Below are 17,753 nucleotides of genomic sequence, written 5' to 3' on the forward strand. Positions count from 1 at the left end.
GACTATCCTACCAAGCCTCACCTTTGGCGATGTCACTTACAAAATAGCCTTCAATACCCTACTCAATAAATTGGATGCAGTCTATCACAGTGCCACCTGTTTTGTCACCAAAGCCCCATATACTACCCACCACTGCGACCTGTACACTCTCGTTGGCTGGCCCTCGCTTCATACTCGTCGCCAAACCCACTGGCTCCAGGTAATCTACAAGACCCTGCTAGGTAAAGTCCCCCCTTATCTCAGCTCACTGGTCACCATAGCAGCAACCCACCTGTAGCACGCACTCCAGCAGGTATATCTCTCTGGTCACCCCCAAAGCCAATTCCTCCTTTGTCTGCCTCTCCTTCCAGTTCTCTGCTGCCAATGACTGGAACGAACTACAAATATCTCTGAAACTGGAAACACTTATCTCCCTCACTAGCTTTAAGCACCAGCTGTCAGAGCAGCTCACAGATTGCTGCACCTGTACATAGCCCATCTATAATTTAGCCCAAACAACTACCTCTTCCCCTACTGAATTTATTTATTTATTTATTTTGCTCATTTGCACCCCATTATTTATATGTCTACTTTGCACATTCTTCCACTGCAAATCTACCATTCCAGTGTTTTACTTGCTATATTGTATTTACCTCGCCACCATGGCCTTTTAATGCCTTTACTTCCTTATCTCACCTCATTTGCTCACATTGTATATAGACTTATTTTTCTACTGTATTATTGACTGTATGTTTGTTTTACTCCATGTGTAACTCTGTGTTGTTGTATGTGTCGAACTGCTTTGCTTTATCTTGGCCTGGTCGCAATTGTAAATGAGAACTTGTTCTCAACTTGCCTACCTGGTTAAATAAAGGTTAAATAAAACATTTTTAAATTAAAAAAGGTAGTTAGTAGTAAGGAGCTACGTTAGCTAACATGTTTTTGTCCGGGTGCTCAAAATAACTTTCTCTAGAAAGAAGGCCAGTGTTGTTTTTCTTCCTAAAAATGCGGTGCTCTGGCTTCTGCTTTCTGACTGGTTGAAGATTTTTTCGCTTTTGAATATATTTTGTGCAACACCTCTCGGGAAATACAGCTTCAATGGTATCTTTTCAGGACTGATAGCGCTGCGACACACCTGTGAAGATTCTGCTTGAGATAGCATCACTGGCGAACACAGTCCCACTTTTAGCCACTCATTACTTTTAGTTACTGAATAGCATTTCATTATATTATAACTAGATAAGTTGTCATTATAATAATCTGAATAGAAAAAGACTATCTTGATGACTTGATTTTAAGCTTCAATCCAGAGAATATCAATGTAATCACTTTTCACTTGTGGAAACAAGTTCTTGGATCTTGGATTGAGAATAAGATCTCGTGTTCGCAGTACAATAGTTTGTGAACAAACTTGACAATCTCAGAGCGAGCATCTACTTTCAGATTCTGCAACATACTTTGTTTTTCTGAGACTTGGCTTTCCTTCGACACGAGGTAGAGGCGCAATTCAGTGGGTCGAACACAAGGCGTATGTGGCAGGGGCTTTTAATGATAACAGATTATACTGCACACTGCACTGTACACTGGGGTCAGCGGTGGTGGAGTTGCCTTCACCCACCTGGACAAAATTAATGCATATGTGAGGATGCTGTTCCATAGTACCCTCTAAGCTCACCACAAAGCTAATGGTCCTGGACTTCCTGACGGGCTGTCCCCAGTAATTAGCCTGACTATCAACAATGACAAGACGGCCTACAGAGAGGAGGTAGGCACTCTGACGGCGTGGTGCCAGATAAACAACCTCTCCCTCATTGTCAGCAAAACAAAGGAGCTGATTGTGGATTTCAGGAGGAATCAGGATGGGCATGCCCCCATCCTCATCAATGGGGTCGCTGTGGAGATGGTCAAACACTTCAAGTTCCTCGTCGTACACATCAGAGGAGCTGAAATGGTAAAACCACACGGACACTGTGGTGAAGAAAGCACAACAACGATTCTTCAACCTCAGGAGGCTGAAGAAATTTGGCCTGTCCCGAGGGCCCTCACAGTGTTCTACAGGAGCACCATCGAGAGCATACTGTCGGGCTGCATCACAGCCTGGTACGGCAACTCCACCACCGCTGACCGCAAGGCTCTACAGAGGGTGCACCATTGGGTGCAGGACACCTACAACACCAGGTGTCACAGGAAGGCCAAGAAGATGAAGTGCTTTGAAAGGCTGGTCATGGCTCACATCAAGACCCCCTAGACCAACTCCAATTTGCATACCGCCCTAACAGATCCACAGATGACACAATCGCACTCCACACTGCCCTTTCCCACCTGGACAAAAGGAACACCCATGTGAGAATGCTGTTCATTGACTACAGCTCAGCATTCAACACCAAAATGCCCACAAAGCTCATTACTAAGCTTAGGACCCTGGGACTAAACACCTCCCTCTGCAACTGGATCCTGGACTTCCTGACGGGCCGCCCCCAGGTGGGTAGGCAACAAAATGTCTGCCACGCTGATCCTCAACACTGGGGTCCCTCAGTGGTGTGTACTTAGTCTCTCCTGTACTTCTTGTTCACCCACGACTATGTGGCCAAACACGACTCCAACACCATCATTACGTTTGCTGACGAGACAACAGTGGTAGGCCTGATCCCTGACAGCGATGAGACAGCCTATAGGGAGGAGGTCAGAGAACTGGCAGTGTGGTGCCAGGACAACAACCTCTCCCTCAATGTGAGCAAGACAATGGAGCAGATCATGGACTACAGGAAAAGGTGGCCCGAACAGGCCCCCATTAACATCGACAGGGCTGTAGTGGAACGGGTTGAGAGTTTCAAGTTCTATCATGGTCCAAACTCACCAAGACAGTCGTGAAGAGGGCACGACAAAACCTTTTCCCCCTCAGGAGACCAAAAAGATTTGGCATAGGTCCCCAGATCCTCAAAAAGTTCTGCAGCTGCACCATCGAGAGCATCCTGACTGGTTGCATCACCGCCTGGAATGGCAACTGCTTGGCATCTGACTGTAAGGCACTACAGAGGGCCGTGCGTAAGGCCCAGTACATCACTGAGGCCAAGCTTCCTTCCATCCAGGACCTATATACCAGGCGGTGTCAGAGGAATGCCCATAAAATTGTCAGAGACTCCAGTCACCCAAATCATAGACTGTTTTCTCTGCTACCGCACGGCAAACGGTGTGTCTAGGACCAAAAGGCTCCTTAACAGCTTCTATCCCCAAGCCATAACTACTGAACATTAATCAAATGACCACCAGACTATTTATATTGACCCCCCCCCCCCCTGCATTTGTTTTGTACACTGCTGCTACTCTCTGTTTATTATCTATGCATTGTCATTTCACCCCTACCTACATATAGAAATTACCTTCACTAACCTGTACCACTGCACACTGTATATCGTTAATGTTATTTTATTGTGTTACTTTTTATTATTTCTTACTTTAGTTTATTTGGTAAATATTTTCTTAACTCTTTCTTGAACTGCGCTGTTGGTTAAGGCTTGTAAGTAAGCATTTCACGGTAAAGTTGTTGTATTCGGCCCATGTGAGAAACAAAGTTAGATTTGATTTGAAGATAATCAGGGACCTCAGCCACACGAGCCCCACTTTCATCACGCATTATAGGAGCATCATGGCAAAAACATTTGTATTATTGTTTCATTCACTTCTTACTTCCCCTCCTGCTGCTCCCCCTATAGACATTCCCTCGGACATTGTAATAAAGTCACCTAATCTACAAATAGGCCTGAAGCTGGACATAAATATTGAATGATAGCAGGATCAGAACTAGGGCACTTGATAAACAATAGCATTAATCTAAAATACAACTATTTGTATGAGCTTTTTCCCTTACAAAGGGTTCAGCCACCTTACCAGGTCACTATGCCCATATGGACCGCATTGTTGTTGTTGACACTAGACATTGCTTTACATTACGTTGCTCCCACAGTGAGGTAACATACTGTGGTATGATCAAAACATACTATATGTACTGCAAATATGAGGCTATTCACCGTTCTGATCATTTTGATTAGAAAACATCTTCCTCAAATGTCTGCTAGCACTCATTGGCTATTAGAGGAATCAATTGAAAGACATCTAATTGTATTTCTTCTGATTTCTCAGCCAGACACATTATGTTTACAAAGCCAAGATAAACCCTTCACAGCCACTGTGGTCTTTTTCCATGTCTCAAGCTTTTCCCTTTTTTACACTATTTTTGTTTGGGAACATAATTTGGCAGAATGATTGGATTTTGTTCAATTAGTGTGTGCTCTTCAGTCCACTGGACCATCAGATGTGTGTATTAATGACTCTGCGGCTTCATTAGATGTGACACTGCATTTGGCTGCACTCTAACCCAATTTTGTTGCCATTCCACAAGATAGATTGTAAGCTACCAATGAAGACGTGGGATAAGGATGAGTGTAGTGAGATGAGTCTCCATCTTTTCTATTGTCCTTTCTCTCCATCATTTTGCCTCCTCTTCCCATCCCTACCTCTGCTTCTTCTTTTTCCTTCTTCATTATTTGTGTTCATCAATCTTCCTCCTCCTCTCAATCTCTCCATACTTCCTTTGCCCTTTATCTCTCATCCTCCGACGTTACGATCCAACCCCTTTTCCCAGACTCCCTGGGTCGCTGAGACGACACGTACCATAATCATAGCAGCCTATTTCTGACTGGGAGCTTGTTGCCATGGATATGGGAGGTGGTTTCCGTGGAGATAGAACTACTCAGGACTGCCAAGGAAAAAATGGGGTGTGACAGTCAGGAGGTTGGATGCCAGAAATAGAATTCTCTGACAGACTTCCTCCGTGCTCTATCCCCTGCAAGACCATGGACTGTAAGCTGTATATTGTCACTCTCCCCATCCTTTTCTGAGTTCTGAGGCCCTCCCAAAACATCCATGGCATATTGTAGATGGCTGAGGATTGCTACTGCACATGGCCCACCAGCCACTACCCTCTTAATTTCATTTTCTCAAACAATGTCTTTCTGTTGGTTTTGAATGTTCACCTTGTAAAAAGTCTTATCACACCAAAGGCTGTTATGGTATGAGGCGATTCAGCCTGGTCTCATAGACTAGATGTAACATAGTAAACATAAACCCGGGACACTCAAATTAGAATGATATGTTACGTTTGGTATGGTTACATAGGACATATGTTTACTTAAGGCAAAAACAAAAGTAGGGTGGTTGGTCAGGCAAAGGTCTAGCAAACCAAAGGTGGCGCATTCGAATCTCATCATGGACAACTTTTAGCTAACCCTTCCCCTAACCCTAAACCCTTTTAGCTAACCCTTCCCCTAACCCTAAACCCTTTTAGCTAACCCTTCCCCTAACCCTAACCCTAAATGTAACCCTTTAACTAGCTCCTAACCCTAACCCTAACCCTGACCCTAACCCACAGCCTAGCTAAAGTTAGCTACCTAACCACCTAGCTAGAATTTGTAACATATCATACGTTTTGCAAATTTGTAAACACATTCGTAACATATATTGCAAATTCGTAACATATATTACAAATTGTAATTCGTAACATATCATTCAAAACTGGGTGATGAACATCCACAAATTAATACATACCATACAAAATGTAATATATCATACTAAATGGAGTGTCCCGGATTTACATCCCGGACAACTACGAAATGCTCTGAGACGAGGTTGGGTGATTGTGCTCAGTATAATTGTTTCTTATACTAGTATGCTAACATTCAACAAAGACATATTCATTCCCACTGGACACAGACATAGAGAGTGGTACACTGGAACATGTCATTATAATTGGGGTCAATTTCCCGCAAGAACATTTTTCGTTCCCTGCAGTGAAGCATTGTATGATAAATTGTATGATAAATTACATTTGGCTTTGAACTGAAATGCTTTGTGCAATGTTTGTTTAGACAGACCTTTGTATGTGTCTTTATGATTAGGAGAAGAAAACAACATGGATTATGAGTGTCGTTAAAGCTAGAGTAATATTTCTGTGAGAGATGTAAACATAAACAGACAGAATATGTTGGACATGGGTCTTGCATAACAATGTCCATTCATGAGAAGCAGTCCCATTACCATGGTCTAATGAACAGAGAGAAAAACTCTGTTTTGGGGATGTGGCTGTCAGTGGCTGACTGTGGCTGTTGCCTTGTGATGTGTGAGTTTTCCCTAACTGTGTCTGTATCGGGCTGTAGAAAACACTGCTATTTGGTAACTATATACAATATCAGTAAAAAGTTTACATACACCTGCTCATTCAAGGTTTTTTCTTTATTTGTACTATTTTCTACATTGTAGAATAACCGCGAAGACATGAAATAACACATGTTAAACAAATCTAAATATATTTTAGATCTTAGATTCTTAAAAATAGCCACCCTTTGATTTGATGACCTGCTTTGCACAACCTCATCAACATCAATCAACCTCATCAACATCAATCAACCTCATCAACATCAATCAACCTCATCAACATCAATCAACCTCACTGTACTGTGCTCATTCCCCTTGTTATCTCCTCCTACAGTAAATTCTGGACTGTTTTGGGGGCGATTACCTAATCTTCATTCATTTATATTTAATTATGTTTTATTTGGCCCCAGTCCTCATGGGGCTGGAGGTGGGATGGGATGGGGGCAAGGGGGTGTCATCAAGGTTTGAATAATCACTGCCTGCCTTCTACCATAATTGCCAAGAGGGAGGGGTTCTAGCGTCTAGTCCAGGACTGAATCAGTGAGGTTGTTGTGAACGTTTCGACGCGGTGTTTGTGTGAAGAATGTGGGTGGGTGTGAATTCAGTTCAGAGATGAGGTGGATGTTTGTGGTTTTGAAGGGTAAAGATAAAATATGTTTTTTATTGTCACATACACCGCATAGGTGAAATGTGTTGTTTTAAAAGGTCATCCATAGTAGTACGGCACCCCTGGAGCAAATTAGGGTTAAGAGACTTGCTCAAGGGCACATTGACAGATTTTTAACCTTGTCGGTAAAGGGTATTCAAATCAGCGTCCTTTCAGTTACTGGCCCAATGCACTAACCGCTATGTCAATGGAGAGTTATCACACATTCTTTTTCGAGGGCAGTCATTCAATACCTTCCTAACAGAGTAGCCCATCGCATGTGGCTACAGCAGAGGGGAGGAACACAGTGTCCGCAACCAAGTGCACAAACAAAACACAATAAACAAAAGAGCCAAAGGGTCCAGGGCCAGGAGCCAGAGATGTACAACCAGGGCCCCTGATGGGGGCAGGAAGGCAGGGAGGAGGAGAGGGGCAGTGGGTACAGTAGTGGGCATGGAGCAGGGTGATAGGGGGGGGGGAATTGGAGATGACAGAACAGCATGGAAAAGCACATTATACCACCAGAACCGTGAAGAGATGTGTAGCAGTAATGGATGCTGTTACAGAGAGGACAGATTCATTCAAGTAGAATGGCTGTGGAAACTGAGGCACTGTATCCCCCAAAGCTACTCTCTCTGTTTGCTAAGTTTCTACTGTAATGCCAAGCTGCCTGACGAGTCAGAACTGCGGTTTATAGGACACCAAGGGAGGGTGTATGTATTAGTATTTGTGTGTTAGTGACGTACATTTCTGTGTACGTGACGTTCATTTGTGTGTGTGTGGGTGTGTGTGGGTGGGTGTGTGTGTTTGACTGAGCTTACTGGTGGGAGGCATGAGTCGAGAATCTGCTCTCGCAAATAGGGATATGTTCCGTGGAGTCATGTGACCAAAGCTCTGTTAGGGCTGTGATGTCAGAGAGAGGGAGAAATGGAGAGAGAGAGGGAGAGAGAGGGAGCAGCATTCAGTTCATCCTCAGAGACTCATCTGATCAGAGCACAGACACAGAGAGAAACACACAATTACTTCCCTCGCACACATAGACTGCGCTTCACAGACGCAACATATAACACAGATATAGTACATTAACAGCCTTCCTTACCTCCAAGGGAAGATTAGCTGTCTAGAAGAATAAAGAGTATCCATCAAAAGGAAGCAGCAGAGAGAGAGAGATCGAGAGAGAGAGGTGAGGATGTCTTCTCTCTCCAATCAGCAGCAGGGTGGTGGTGGTGGACAGCTCTGTGAGCACACTGAGCTGGGCAAGGTGCCCTCTGGCTCTATGGCGTCTCCTCAGCAGGCCCTTCAGGGCTGGGACTGGCAGCAAGACCAGATGGGACCACTTGGTTTCGGTGGCAGCCCAGGAGTACCCAGGCTAACCGACGAGGACAAGCTCTCAAGCCTCCTTGATGGACAATCTGGATCAGGGTTCAAGGTGGAGTTGTCTGACCTTAAGGTGCCAGGGAGGATGGGTGGTCTGGGCAGCGCCGGGGAGAGCCCCACAAGTCCCCTCTCCTCCTCGTCCTCTCCAGCCTCACCCGGGATACTCCTCTCCACCCCAGGACAAAAACACAGGGCCAATGGAGCCGCAGCCCAGCTAGGGTCCCCTGCTACGCAGCGGGATGTCTCACCATTCCCTAACACACAGAAGGTGGACAATTGCGTAAGGAATCCCTCCTTCTCTGGGCTGCCCCAAACAGGCCTCAAGCCTGCTGTTCAGACTGTTCCTGCTGCACCTACACCTGTAGCCAACTACTGTGTCATTGGTGTTGTCAACGACAACTACTCTAAGGGTGGAGACTGCACTGTGTCAGGATTCTCAGAGGACAGTGACGAGGACATGGGGCCTACTCTACCTCGAGGAGGAGGTACCGAGCAACAACACAAAGCCGTGAGGCGCGCTATGTCTGACTGCTCCCACCTGTCTGTGCCAGGTAGCTTGGACTTTTCCCAGTACCCAGGGCAGCCTGGCGGACTGGTGGACCTGCCCTCATCTGGAAGTAATGTTATGGGGTCCAAGTCTCCACATTCAGCGGTCCAACGCTCTCTGACAGTGGGGGGGGGGAGAAAGACTGTGTCACCCACACTCTCTCCTCTGTCCCCACTGAGCCCTGTCAGGGCCCCCAACTCCCCTCCACCCAGGAGGGGTACTGGTAATGGGATGTCACAGAGTCAGAGTGAGAGTGTCCTACTGCCGGTTCCCCTCAGTGGAAAAACCTTCAACATCAATACTAAAAGCTCCATGGATGGTAGGTGACTATGATTTGAGGCCTATTCCTCTGTTGCTGGAACAGCTCTCATTAATTTGTTATAACATGTTGCTCATCATTGACCTACAGTCATTTAAGTATATAGATTTGGGAGTTCAGGTTTATTTGTGATCAGTGGGCAGTGGTATTTCTCTAGGCTGGAATAGTTGTTTGTTTCATTGACAATGATTGGGTTCTGAAAGACAAAATGGAGGAAGCCAAAAGAAGAATGGATGTAAAAAAAAATATATATATATATTCACCAGCTTGAACTAGGTTTTTTTGGTATATTTACACTAGGATGATTTGCTTCTCAAAAAGCGTTGGTTTGAAGATAGCAGGACAATTAAAAATTCAGAAAGGATATAATAAGGGAATTTTTACATCTATTGTTTTGTCTACCTTTTGTTTTGACAAAATGTCAAAGGCACCATCATTGAAGAGTCAAGTTCCTCTAAATATATGAGTGTCTATTGAAATACTGAGGTTCGTTTACCCTCTCAAACCCCCATCTTCAAATGACTGTGTTGTTTAGTGATGCATCACATCAAGTGGCACTCCATCGATTGGCTAGCACTAAGGGAAGGGTGTGTAGTTGATTTGAAATCGAGTCCGGGTAATCATTTAAACAGAGAGTAGTCATTTTTAGTGGTGCTATGTGGGGACTCCTGGGGATGCTTTCGGATTGGATGACTACTCCATGTTATTCATAGACACACTTAGATTCAGTAACACCAAACAGGCAAGGCAGTCTGGAGCCTGAGGCCATTTTGCTTGCAGTATATACAGATGTCGGATCTTAATATGACCCATTTCATCGCAGGAGGAAAATAATCCCACAGCAGGAGGATTTGAATGAATATTGAATATTTACAATTGCCGCCAGGGGGCAGCTGGAAACGGTGTTTCTAGGCTATACAATGCAGTACCATACCCAGGGGGCAGCTGGAAACGGTGTTTGTAGGCTATACAATGCAGTACCATACCCAGGGGGCAGCTGGAAATGGTGTTTGTAGGCTATACAATGCAGTACCATACCCAGGGGGCAGCTGGAAACGGTGTTTGTAGACTGTACAATGCAGTACCATACCCAGGGGGCAGCTGGAAACGGTGTTTGTAGGCTATACAATGCAGTACCATACCCAGGGGGCAGCTGGAAACGGTGTTTGAAGACTATACAATGCAGTACCATACCCAGGGGGCAGCTGGAAATGGTGTTTGTAGGCTATACAATGCAGTACCATACCCAGGGGGCAGCTGGAAACGGTGTTTGTAGACTATACAATGCAGTACCATACCCAGGGGGCAGCTGGAAACGGTGTTTGTAGACTATACAATGCAGTACCATACCCAGGGGGCAGCTGGAAACGGTGTTTGAAGGCTATACAATGCAGTACCATACCCAGGGGGCAGCTGGAAACGGTGTTTGTAGGCTATACAATTCAGGACCATACCCAGGGGGAAGCTGGAAACGGTGTTTGTAGACTATACAATGCAGTACCATACCCAGGGGGCAGCTGGAAACGGTGTTTGTAGGCTATACAATGCAGTACCATACCCAGGGGGCAGCTGGAAACTGTGTTTGTAGGCTATACAATGCAGTACCATACCCAGGGGGCAGCTGGAAACGGTGTTTGTAGGCTATACAATGCAGTACCATACCCAGGGGGCAGCTGGAAACTGTGTTTCTAGGCTATACAATGCAGTACCATACCTAGGGGGCGATGGTTTGGGGTAGGATCTGCAAACTAACTGACCTCATACCATCAAATATCATCAAGTATTCTCACGGCTTGCTTAAGCATTGTGAACTGCCATAGCGCAGTGGTCTGAGCAGCACGCTTCTGCTCGGAGCATCATGAGTTGGCGCCCAGTGCTGAGCAACTATTTTGACATGGAAACTAATGTTGGTGTAGCCTACTATGATTATTTAACAAATCTAAAGGCAGCTGCCTGCTGCCTACCTGCCTCCAAAGGCATCTACCTTCGTAGGGAGCACTTCTCCAGTTGGCACAAGATTTGAAGGCAGCATCACATGATAACGCATTGACATTCACCCAGCGCCATACGTTTGTAGCCACTGTAGCACCGTGAGCAACTAGTGCTAGCAATTCAGTGACCTATCCCAAAATGGAGATACAGTGCCTTGCAAAAGTATTCGGCCCCCTTGAACTTTGCGACCTTTTGCCACATTTCAGGCTTCAAACATAAAGATATAAAACTGTATTATTTTGTGAAGAATCAACAACAAGTGGGACACAATCATGAAGTGGAACGACGTTTATTGGATATTTCAAACTTTTTTAACAAATCAAAAACTGAAAAATTGGGCGTGCAAAATTATTCAGCCCCTTTACTTTCAGTGCAGCAAACTCTCTCCAGAAGTTCAGTGAGGATCTCTGAATGATCCAATGTTGACCTAAATGACTAATGATGATAAATACAATCCACCTGTGTGTAATCAAGTCTCTGTATAAATGCACCTGCACTGTGATAGTCTCAGAGGTCCGTTAAAAGCGCAGAGAGCATCATGAAGAACAAGGAACACACCAGGCAGGTCCGAGATACTGTTGTGAAGAAGTTTAAAGCCGGATTTGGATACAAAAAGATTTCCCAAGCTTTAAACATCCCAAGGAGCACTGTGCAAGCGATAATATTGAAATGGAAGGAGTATCAGATCACTGCAAATCTACCAAGACCTGGCCATCCCTCTAAACTTTCAGCTCATACAAGGAGAAGACTGATCAGAGATGCAGCCAAGAGGCCCATGATCACTCTGGATGAACTGCAGAGATCTACAGCTGAGGTGGGAGACTCTGTCCATAGGACAACAATCGTATATTGCACAAATCTGGCCTTTATGGAAGAGTGGCAAGAAGAAAGCCATTTCTTAAAGATATCCATAAAAAGTGTCGTTTAAAGTTTTCCACAAGCCACCTGGGAGACACACCAAACATGTGGAAGAAGGTGCTCTGGTCAGATGAAACCAAAATTGAACTTTTTGGCAACAATGCAAAACGTTATGTTTGGCGTAAAAGCAACACAGCTGAACACACCATCCCCACTGTCAAACATGGTGGTGGCAGCATCATGGTTTGGGCCTGCTTTTCTTCAGCAGGGACAGGGAAGATGGTTAAAATTGATGGGAAGATGGATGGAGCCAAATACAGGACCATTCTGGAAGAAAACCTGATGGAGTCTGCAAAAGACCTGAGACTGGGACGGAAATTTGTCTTCCAACAAGACAATTACCCAAAACATAAAGCAAAATCTACAATGGAATGGTTCAAAAATAAACATATCCAGGTGTTAGAATGGCCAAGTCAAAGTCCAGACCTGAATCCAATCGAGAATCTGTGGATAGAACTGAAAACTGCTGTTCACAAATGCTCTCCATCCAACCTCACTGAGCTCGAGCTGGGAGGAATGGGAAAAAATGTCAGTCTCTCGATGTGCAAAACTGATAGAGACATACCCCAAGCGACTTACAGCTGTAATCGCAGCAAAAGGTGGCGCTACAAAGTATTAACTTAAGGGGGGTGAATAATTTTGCACGCCCAATTTTTCAGTTTTTGATTTGTTAAAAAAGTTTGAAATATCCAATAAATGTCGTTCCACTTCATGATTGTGTCCCACTTGTTGTTGATTCTTCACAAAAAAATACAGTTTTATATCTTTATGTTTGAAGCCTGAAATGTGGCAAAAGGTCGAAAAGTTCAAGGGGGCCGAATACTTTCGCAAGGCACTGTACCTGACACAAATAAGAAGTAAACAAGTAACAGAATCGTGCACAAAGCGACGTCCATACAGAAATTGTTTGTTGAGATCGGTGTGGAAGAACTTGACTGGCCTGCACAGAGCCCTGACCTCAACCCCCTCGAACACCTTTGGGATGAATTGGAACGCCAACTGTGAGCCACGCCTAATCACCCAACATCAGTGCCCGACCTCACTAATGCTCTTGTGGCTGAATGGAAACAAGTCTCCACAGCAATGTTCCAACATCTAGTGGAAGCCTTCCCAGAAGAGTGGAAGCTGTTATAGCAGCAAAGTGACGACCAACTCCATATTAAAAATGTCCATGATTTTGGAATGAGATGTTTGGCAAGCACTGCATTACTTTTGGTCATGTAGTGTAGCTGCCTGGCAATATCATCCTGCTGTAACATTTCTACCTCATGAATGAAGGTCATCGGAAAATAATCCCTCTGCTTGCGTGTCTTTCTCCAATGCATGGTCATTCAAAGACAAACTGTACAGTTCCACATTTGACAAATTCTGGCGACAGATAAGCATCATCACTTCATATAACGTTTGTGTGGGTGTGGGTGGGTGGGTGGGTGCATGTGTATGCTTGTATATTCATGTGGGTGTCTGGTGTTTGATGCTGGTCACCTGCATTGAAATATCATGAGCACCTGCTCCATCATGTCCCTATGTGACATTGTGTTTACGCCACTGGCCAGGCATATAGAACAGCTCTATACTAGCGTCTATAGTGTATGTTTACACCACTGACCAGGCATATAGAACAGCTCTATACTAGCGTCTATAGTGTATGTTTACACCACTGGCCAGACATACAGAACAGCTCTATACTAGCGTCTATAGTGTATGTTTACACCACTGACCAGGCATATAGAACAGCTCTATACTAGCGTCTATAGTATATGTTTACACCACTGGCCAGACATACAGAACAGCTCTATATTAGAGTCTATAGTGTATGTTTACACCACTGGCCAGACATACAGAACAGCTCTATACTAGAGTCTATAGTGTATGTTTACACCACTGGCCAGACATACAGAACAGCTCTATACTAGATTCTATAGTGTATGTTTACACCACTGGCCAGACATACATAACAGCTCTATACTAGAGTCTATAGTGTATGTTTACACCACTGGCCAGACATACAGAACAGCTCTATACTAGAGTCTATAGTGTATGTTTACACCACTGGCCAGACATACAGAACAGCTCTATACTAGAGTCTATAGTGTATGTTTACACCACTGGCCAGACATACAGAACAGCTCCATACTAGAGTCTATAGTGTATGACCGTTACTGGAACCAGGGCTCCTAAAGCCAGCCATTAGAACAACAAGGCCATTCTGGTTTAGTCTTAATGATTTGATAGATTTTGCGATTGGCTCATGTTTCTGTACCATTGTGACAAATATGATCCGGTTTGACAAGTTAAAATGGTATCTATCTGTCAAAAATGTACAATCCATTTGCCATCACTCTCTTTTGAAAAATGGATGCTCTAGTCAACTAATTGGTCAGAATTTTAATTGAAAAGCAGATTCTTTCATTGCACAAGTAGCTCTTCTTTTGACCCAGCTTAATTTGTGCCACATTTCCTCATCTCTTTGGCACATTGGTTTTCCTCTCTCATGATGTATTCCAAATGGCACCCTATTCTCTAAGTAGGGCAATACTCTGACTTGGTCAAACGTAGTGCTCTCCATAGGGAATAGAGTGCCATTTAGGATGAACACTCTCTCTCTGTAGAGGTCACTGAAGCTGGGTTACATAAGGAGCCCATGCCAACAATGTGCTGTTCTATCTGTCCAGCTCAACCCTGGTCTCTGTCACTTTCTGTGGCCCTGCCCAGACTCCTCACCAGCATGCCATGGTCACTGTAGTCTACTAACTCTCATTTCCTCACCAGCGACGGTGTTCTGCTGTGATTAAGTCTATCAAACAATTTTAGAGGATTGACATTTAGCTGCCTGTTTGAATAGCAGCAATATATACAGATGCACTTCTTCATTTGACCCTGCTTCTCACAGTAGGAAAATAATCCTGCAGGAACAGGAAATGGGAATTATTATGTGGACTATTATTAATGGACATTTTTGTAGGCGTTGTTACATTTTTCATCAGGGTGAATCAAATCTGACATTTTAAAGATAAAATTAGAAGCCTGTTTAAACCTTGAATACACTAGAATTGTGCATTTCCTGCTGTGCAGGAAAGCTCTCTGTATCAGCAAAGTAATCAACTTAAGATAGCAGATCTGTACTGAGTGCTGTTGTCCATGTACATTCTGTTGTCCATGTGGCATTCTTTGGATGTATTGTTGAAGCTAGATTTTGAAGCTAAAGCCAGTCTGAATCTGTGGTTCGGTTAATAACACACAATGCTGTTTGTCAGTGGAACATAAAGTGAACTGATAGGTCAGATCATTGACGGTTTCATGCCCTTCACCCCATCCTCAATGACAACGCTGGTCTTTAGTAACTGGGTGTCGCAAATGTCAAGGAACATATGATAATTTGGTGTTGTGGATAGTTGAAAGCCATGAACCATGTTGTCAGCATCCATCTGAGCACAGTTTCCCATGATTTGAAACAGATATGCTCTCGCTCATGGCTGAAAGCAGCACTGGCACTATGAAAGGTTTCTCCTTCTGTATTTGATCCTCAGATAAATTCTGGTCTTTTTTTCATGACATATAGTATTGTGGGTTTTCTCAATATATCAATATATGTCTATTTTTGTCTCTCTACAGTGAAAGCAGAAAATAAGGACAAACAAGAGAAGGCTGATTTCTTCCCCAAGGTGGAAAACTTGAACATGTTTGATAAGACCGAGAAGTCGGACAAGATGGAGAAGATGGAGAATAAAGAGAAAAAAGATCAATCTAAGAAAGTCAATGCTGACAAGACAAACAAATCTGAGATCCTCAAAGATGAAGAGAAGATTGACAAGACAGAGAAAAATGTTAAAAATGAAAAAGTGGACAAGCCAGAGAAGACCAACAAAGATGAAAAGATGGAGAAGAAAGAAAATAGAGAGAAAACGGACAAGATGGTTAAAGTTGAGAAGAATGAAAAGGCTGGGAAAGGTACTGCAAAGTCCCCAACAACCATCAGAAGCAAGCAGGACCTCACCAGCCCAGACAGTAAGGCCAAGGTAGGTCAGGGAAAAGCTGGGACAATGTTACTATTCATATCAGTGCAAGCTGCTTCTGCAACTGTCACTGCCATCTCTAGTGTGTGTGTGCATGCGCTTATGTGCTAATTCAAATTTAGAAAGGTTATCTAGCCTGCTGCTAGAACTTGCTCTGCTGATGCTCCTGGTTTGAGGTTTATAGTGAATGCGGCCTCTGCTGCTTTACCATGCTGCCTCTGCTGCTTTGTTTTTTAACTAGGCAAGTCAGTTAAGAACAAATTCTTATTTTCAATTACAGCAGGTTAATTTAAAACTGCCTTGCTCAGGGACAGAATGACACATTTTTTAATTAACGGCTCGGGGATTCGATCTTGTAACCTTTCGGTTACTGGCCCAACGCTCTAGCCACTAGGCTACCTACCACCCCCTGCCTGTCCTCTGTTGCTTTACCATGCTGCCTGTCCTCTGTTGCTTTACCATGCTGCCTGTCCTCTGTTGCTTTACCATGCTGCCTGTCCTCTGCTGCTTTATCATGCTGCCTGTCCTCTGTTTCTTTACCATGCTGCCTGTCCTCTGTTGCTTTACCATGCTGCCTGTCCTCTGTTTCTTTACCATGCTGCCTGTCCTCTGTTGCTTTACCATGCTGCCTGTCCTCTGTTTCTTTACCATGCTGCCTGTCCTCTGTTTCTTTACCATGCTGCCTGTCCTCTGTTGCTTTACCATGCTGCCTGTCCTCTGCTGCTTTATCATGCTGCCTGTCCTCTGTTTCTTTACCATGCTGCCTGTCCTCTGTTTCTTTACCATGCTGCCTGTCCTCTGTTGCTTTACCATGCTGCCTGTCCTCTGCTGCTTTACCATGCTGCCTGTCGTCTGCTGCTTTACCATGCTGCCTGTCCTCTGCTGCTTTACCATGCTGCCTGTCCTCTGCTGCTTTACCATGCTGCCTGTCTTCTGTTGCTTTACCATGCTGCCTGTCCTCTGTTGCTTTACCATGCTGCCTGTGTGGCTTTACCGTCCTGCCTGTCCACTGCTAATGTAACATGCTGCCTGTCATCTGCTGCTTTACCATGCTGCCTGTCATCTGCAGCTTTACCATGCTGCCTGACCTCTGTTGCTTTACCATGCTGCCTGTCCTCTGCTGCTTTACCATGCTGCCTGTCGTCTGCAGCTTTACCATGCTGCCTGTCCTCTGCTAATGTAACATGCTGCCTGTCGTCTGCTGCTTTACCCTGCTGCCTGTCTTCTGTTGCTTTACCATGCTGCCTGTCACCTGCTGCTTTACCATGCTACCTGTCATCTGCTGCTTTACCATGCTGCCTGTCCTCTGTTGCTTTACCATGCTGCCTGTCATCTGCTGCGTTACCATGCTGCCTGTCCTCTGTTGCTTTACCATGCTGCCTGTCATCTGCTGCTTTACCATGCTGCCTGTCCTCTGTTGCTTTACCATGCTGCCTGTCATCTGCTGCTTTACCATGCTGCATGTCCTCTGTTGCTTTACCATGCTGCCTGTCCTCTGCTGCTTTACCATGCTGCCTGTGCTTCTTTATCATGCTGCCTGTCCTCTGTTGCTTTACCATGCTGCCTGTCCTCTGTTGCTTTACCATGCTGCCTGTCATCTGCTGCTTTACCATGCTGCATGTCCTCTGTTTCTTTACCATGCTGCCTGTGCTTCTTTATCATGCCGCCTGTCCTCTGTTGCTTTTCCATGCTGCCTGTCCTCTGTTTCTTTACCATGCTGCCTGTCCTCTGTTGCTTTACCATGCTGCC

The 17,753-nt window shown here is 44.7% G+C and overlaps 1 protein-coding gene across 6 annotated transcripts in view; it reads left to right on the top strand.

The window, feature by feature from the left end:
- Positions 1–17,753, top strand: part of LOC139386657 (microtubule-associated protein 4-like) — a 97,476-nt gene that overhangs the window by 60,808 nt on the left and 18,915 nt on the right. For all 6 annotated transcript variants that reach the window (XM_071132426.1, XM_071132427.1, XM_071132428.1 and 3 more), the window contains one exon: positions 15,604–16,007. In XM_071132426.1, the coding sequence (XP_070988527.1) occupies positions 15,604–16,007 (404 nt within the window). The remainder of the gene's footprint in view (positions 1–15,603; positions 16,008–17,753) is intronic.

The sequence above is a fragment of the Oncorhynchus clarkii genome, chromosome 28 (genome assembly GCF_045791955.1).
Source record: "Oncorhynchus clarkii lewisi isolate Uvic-CL-2024 chromosome 28, UVic_Ocla_1.0, whole genome shotgun sequence".
Lineage (NCBI taxonomy): Eukaryota > Metazoa > Chordata > Actinopteri > Salmoniformes > Salmonidae > Oncorhynchus > Oncorhynchus clarkii.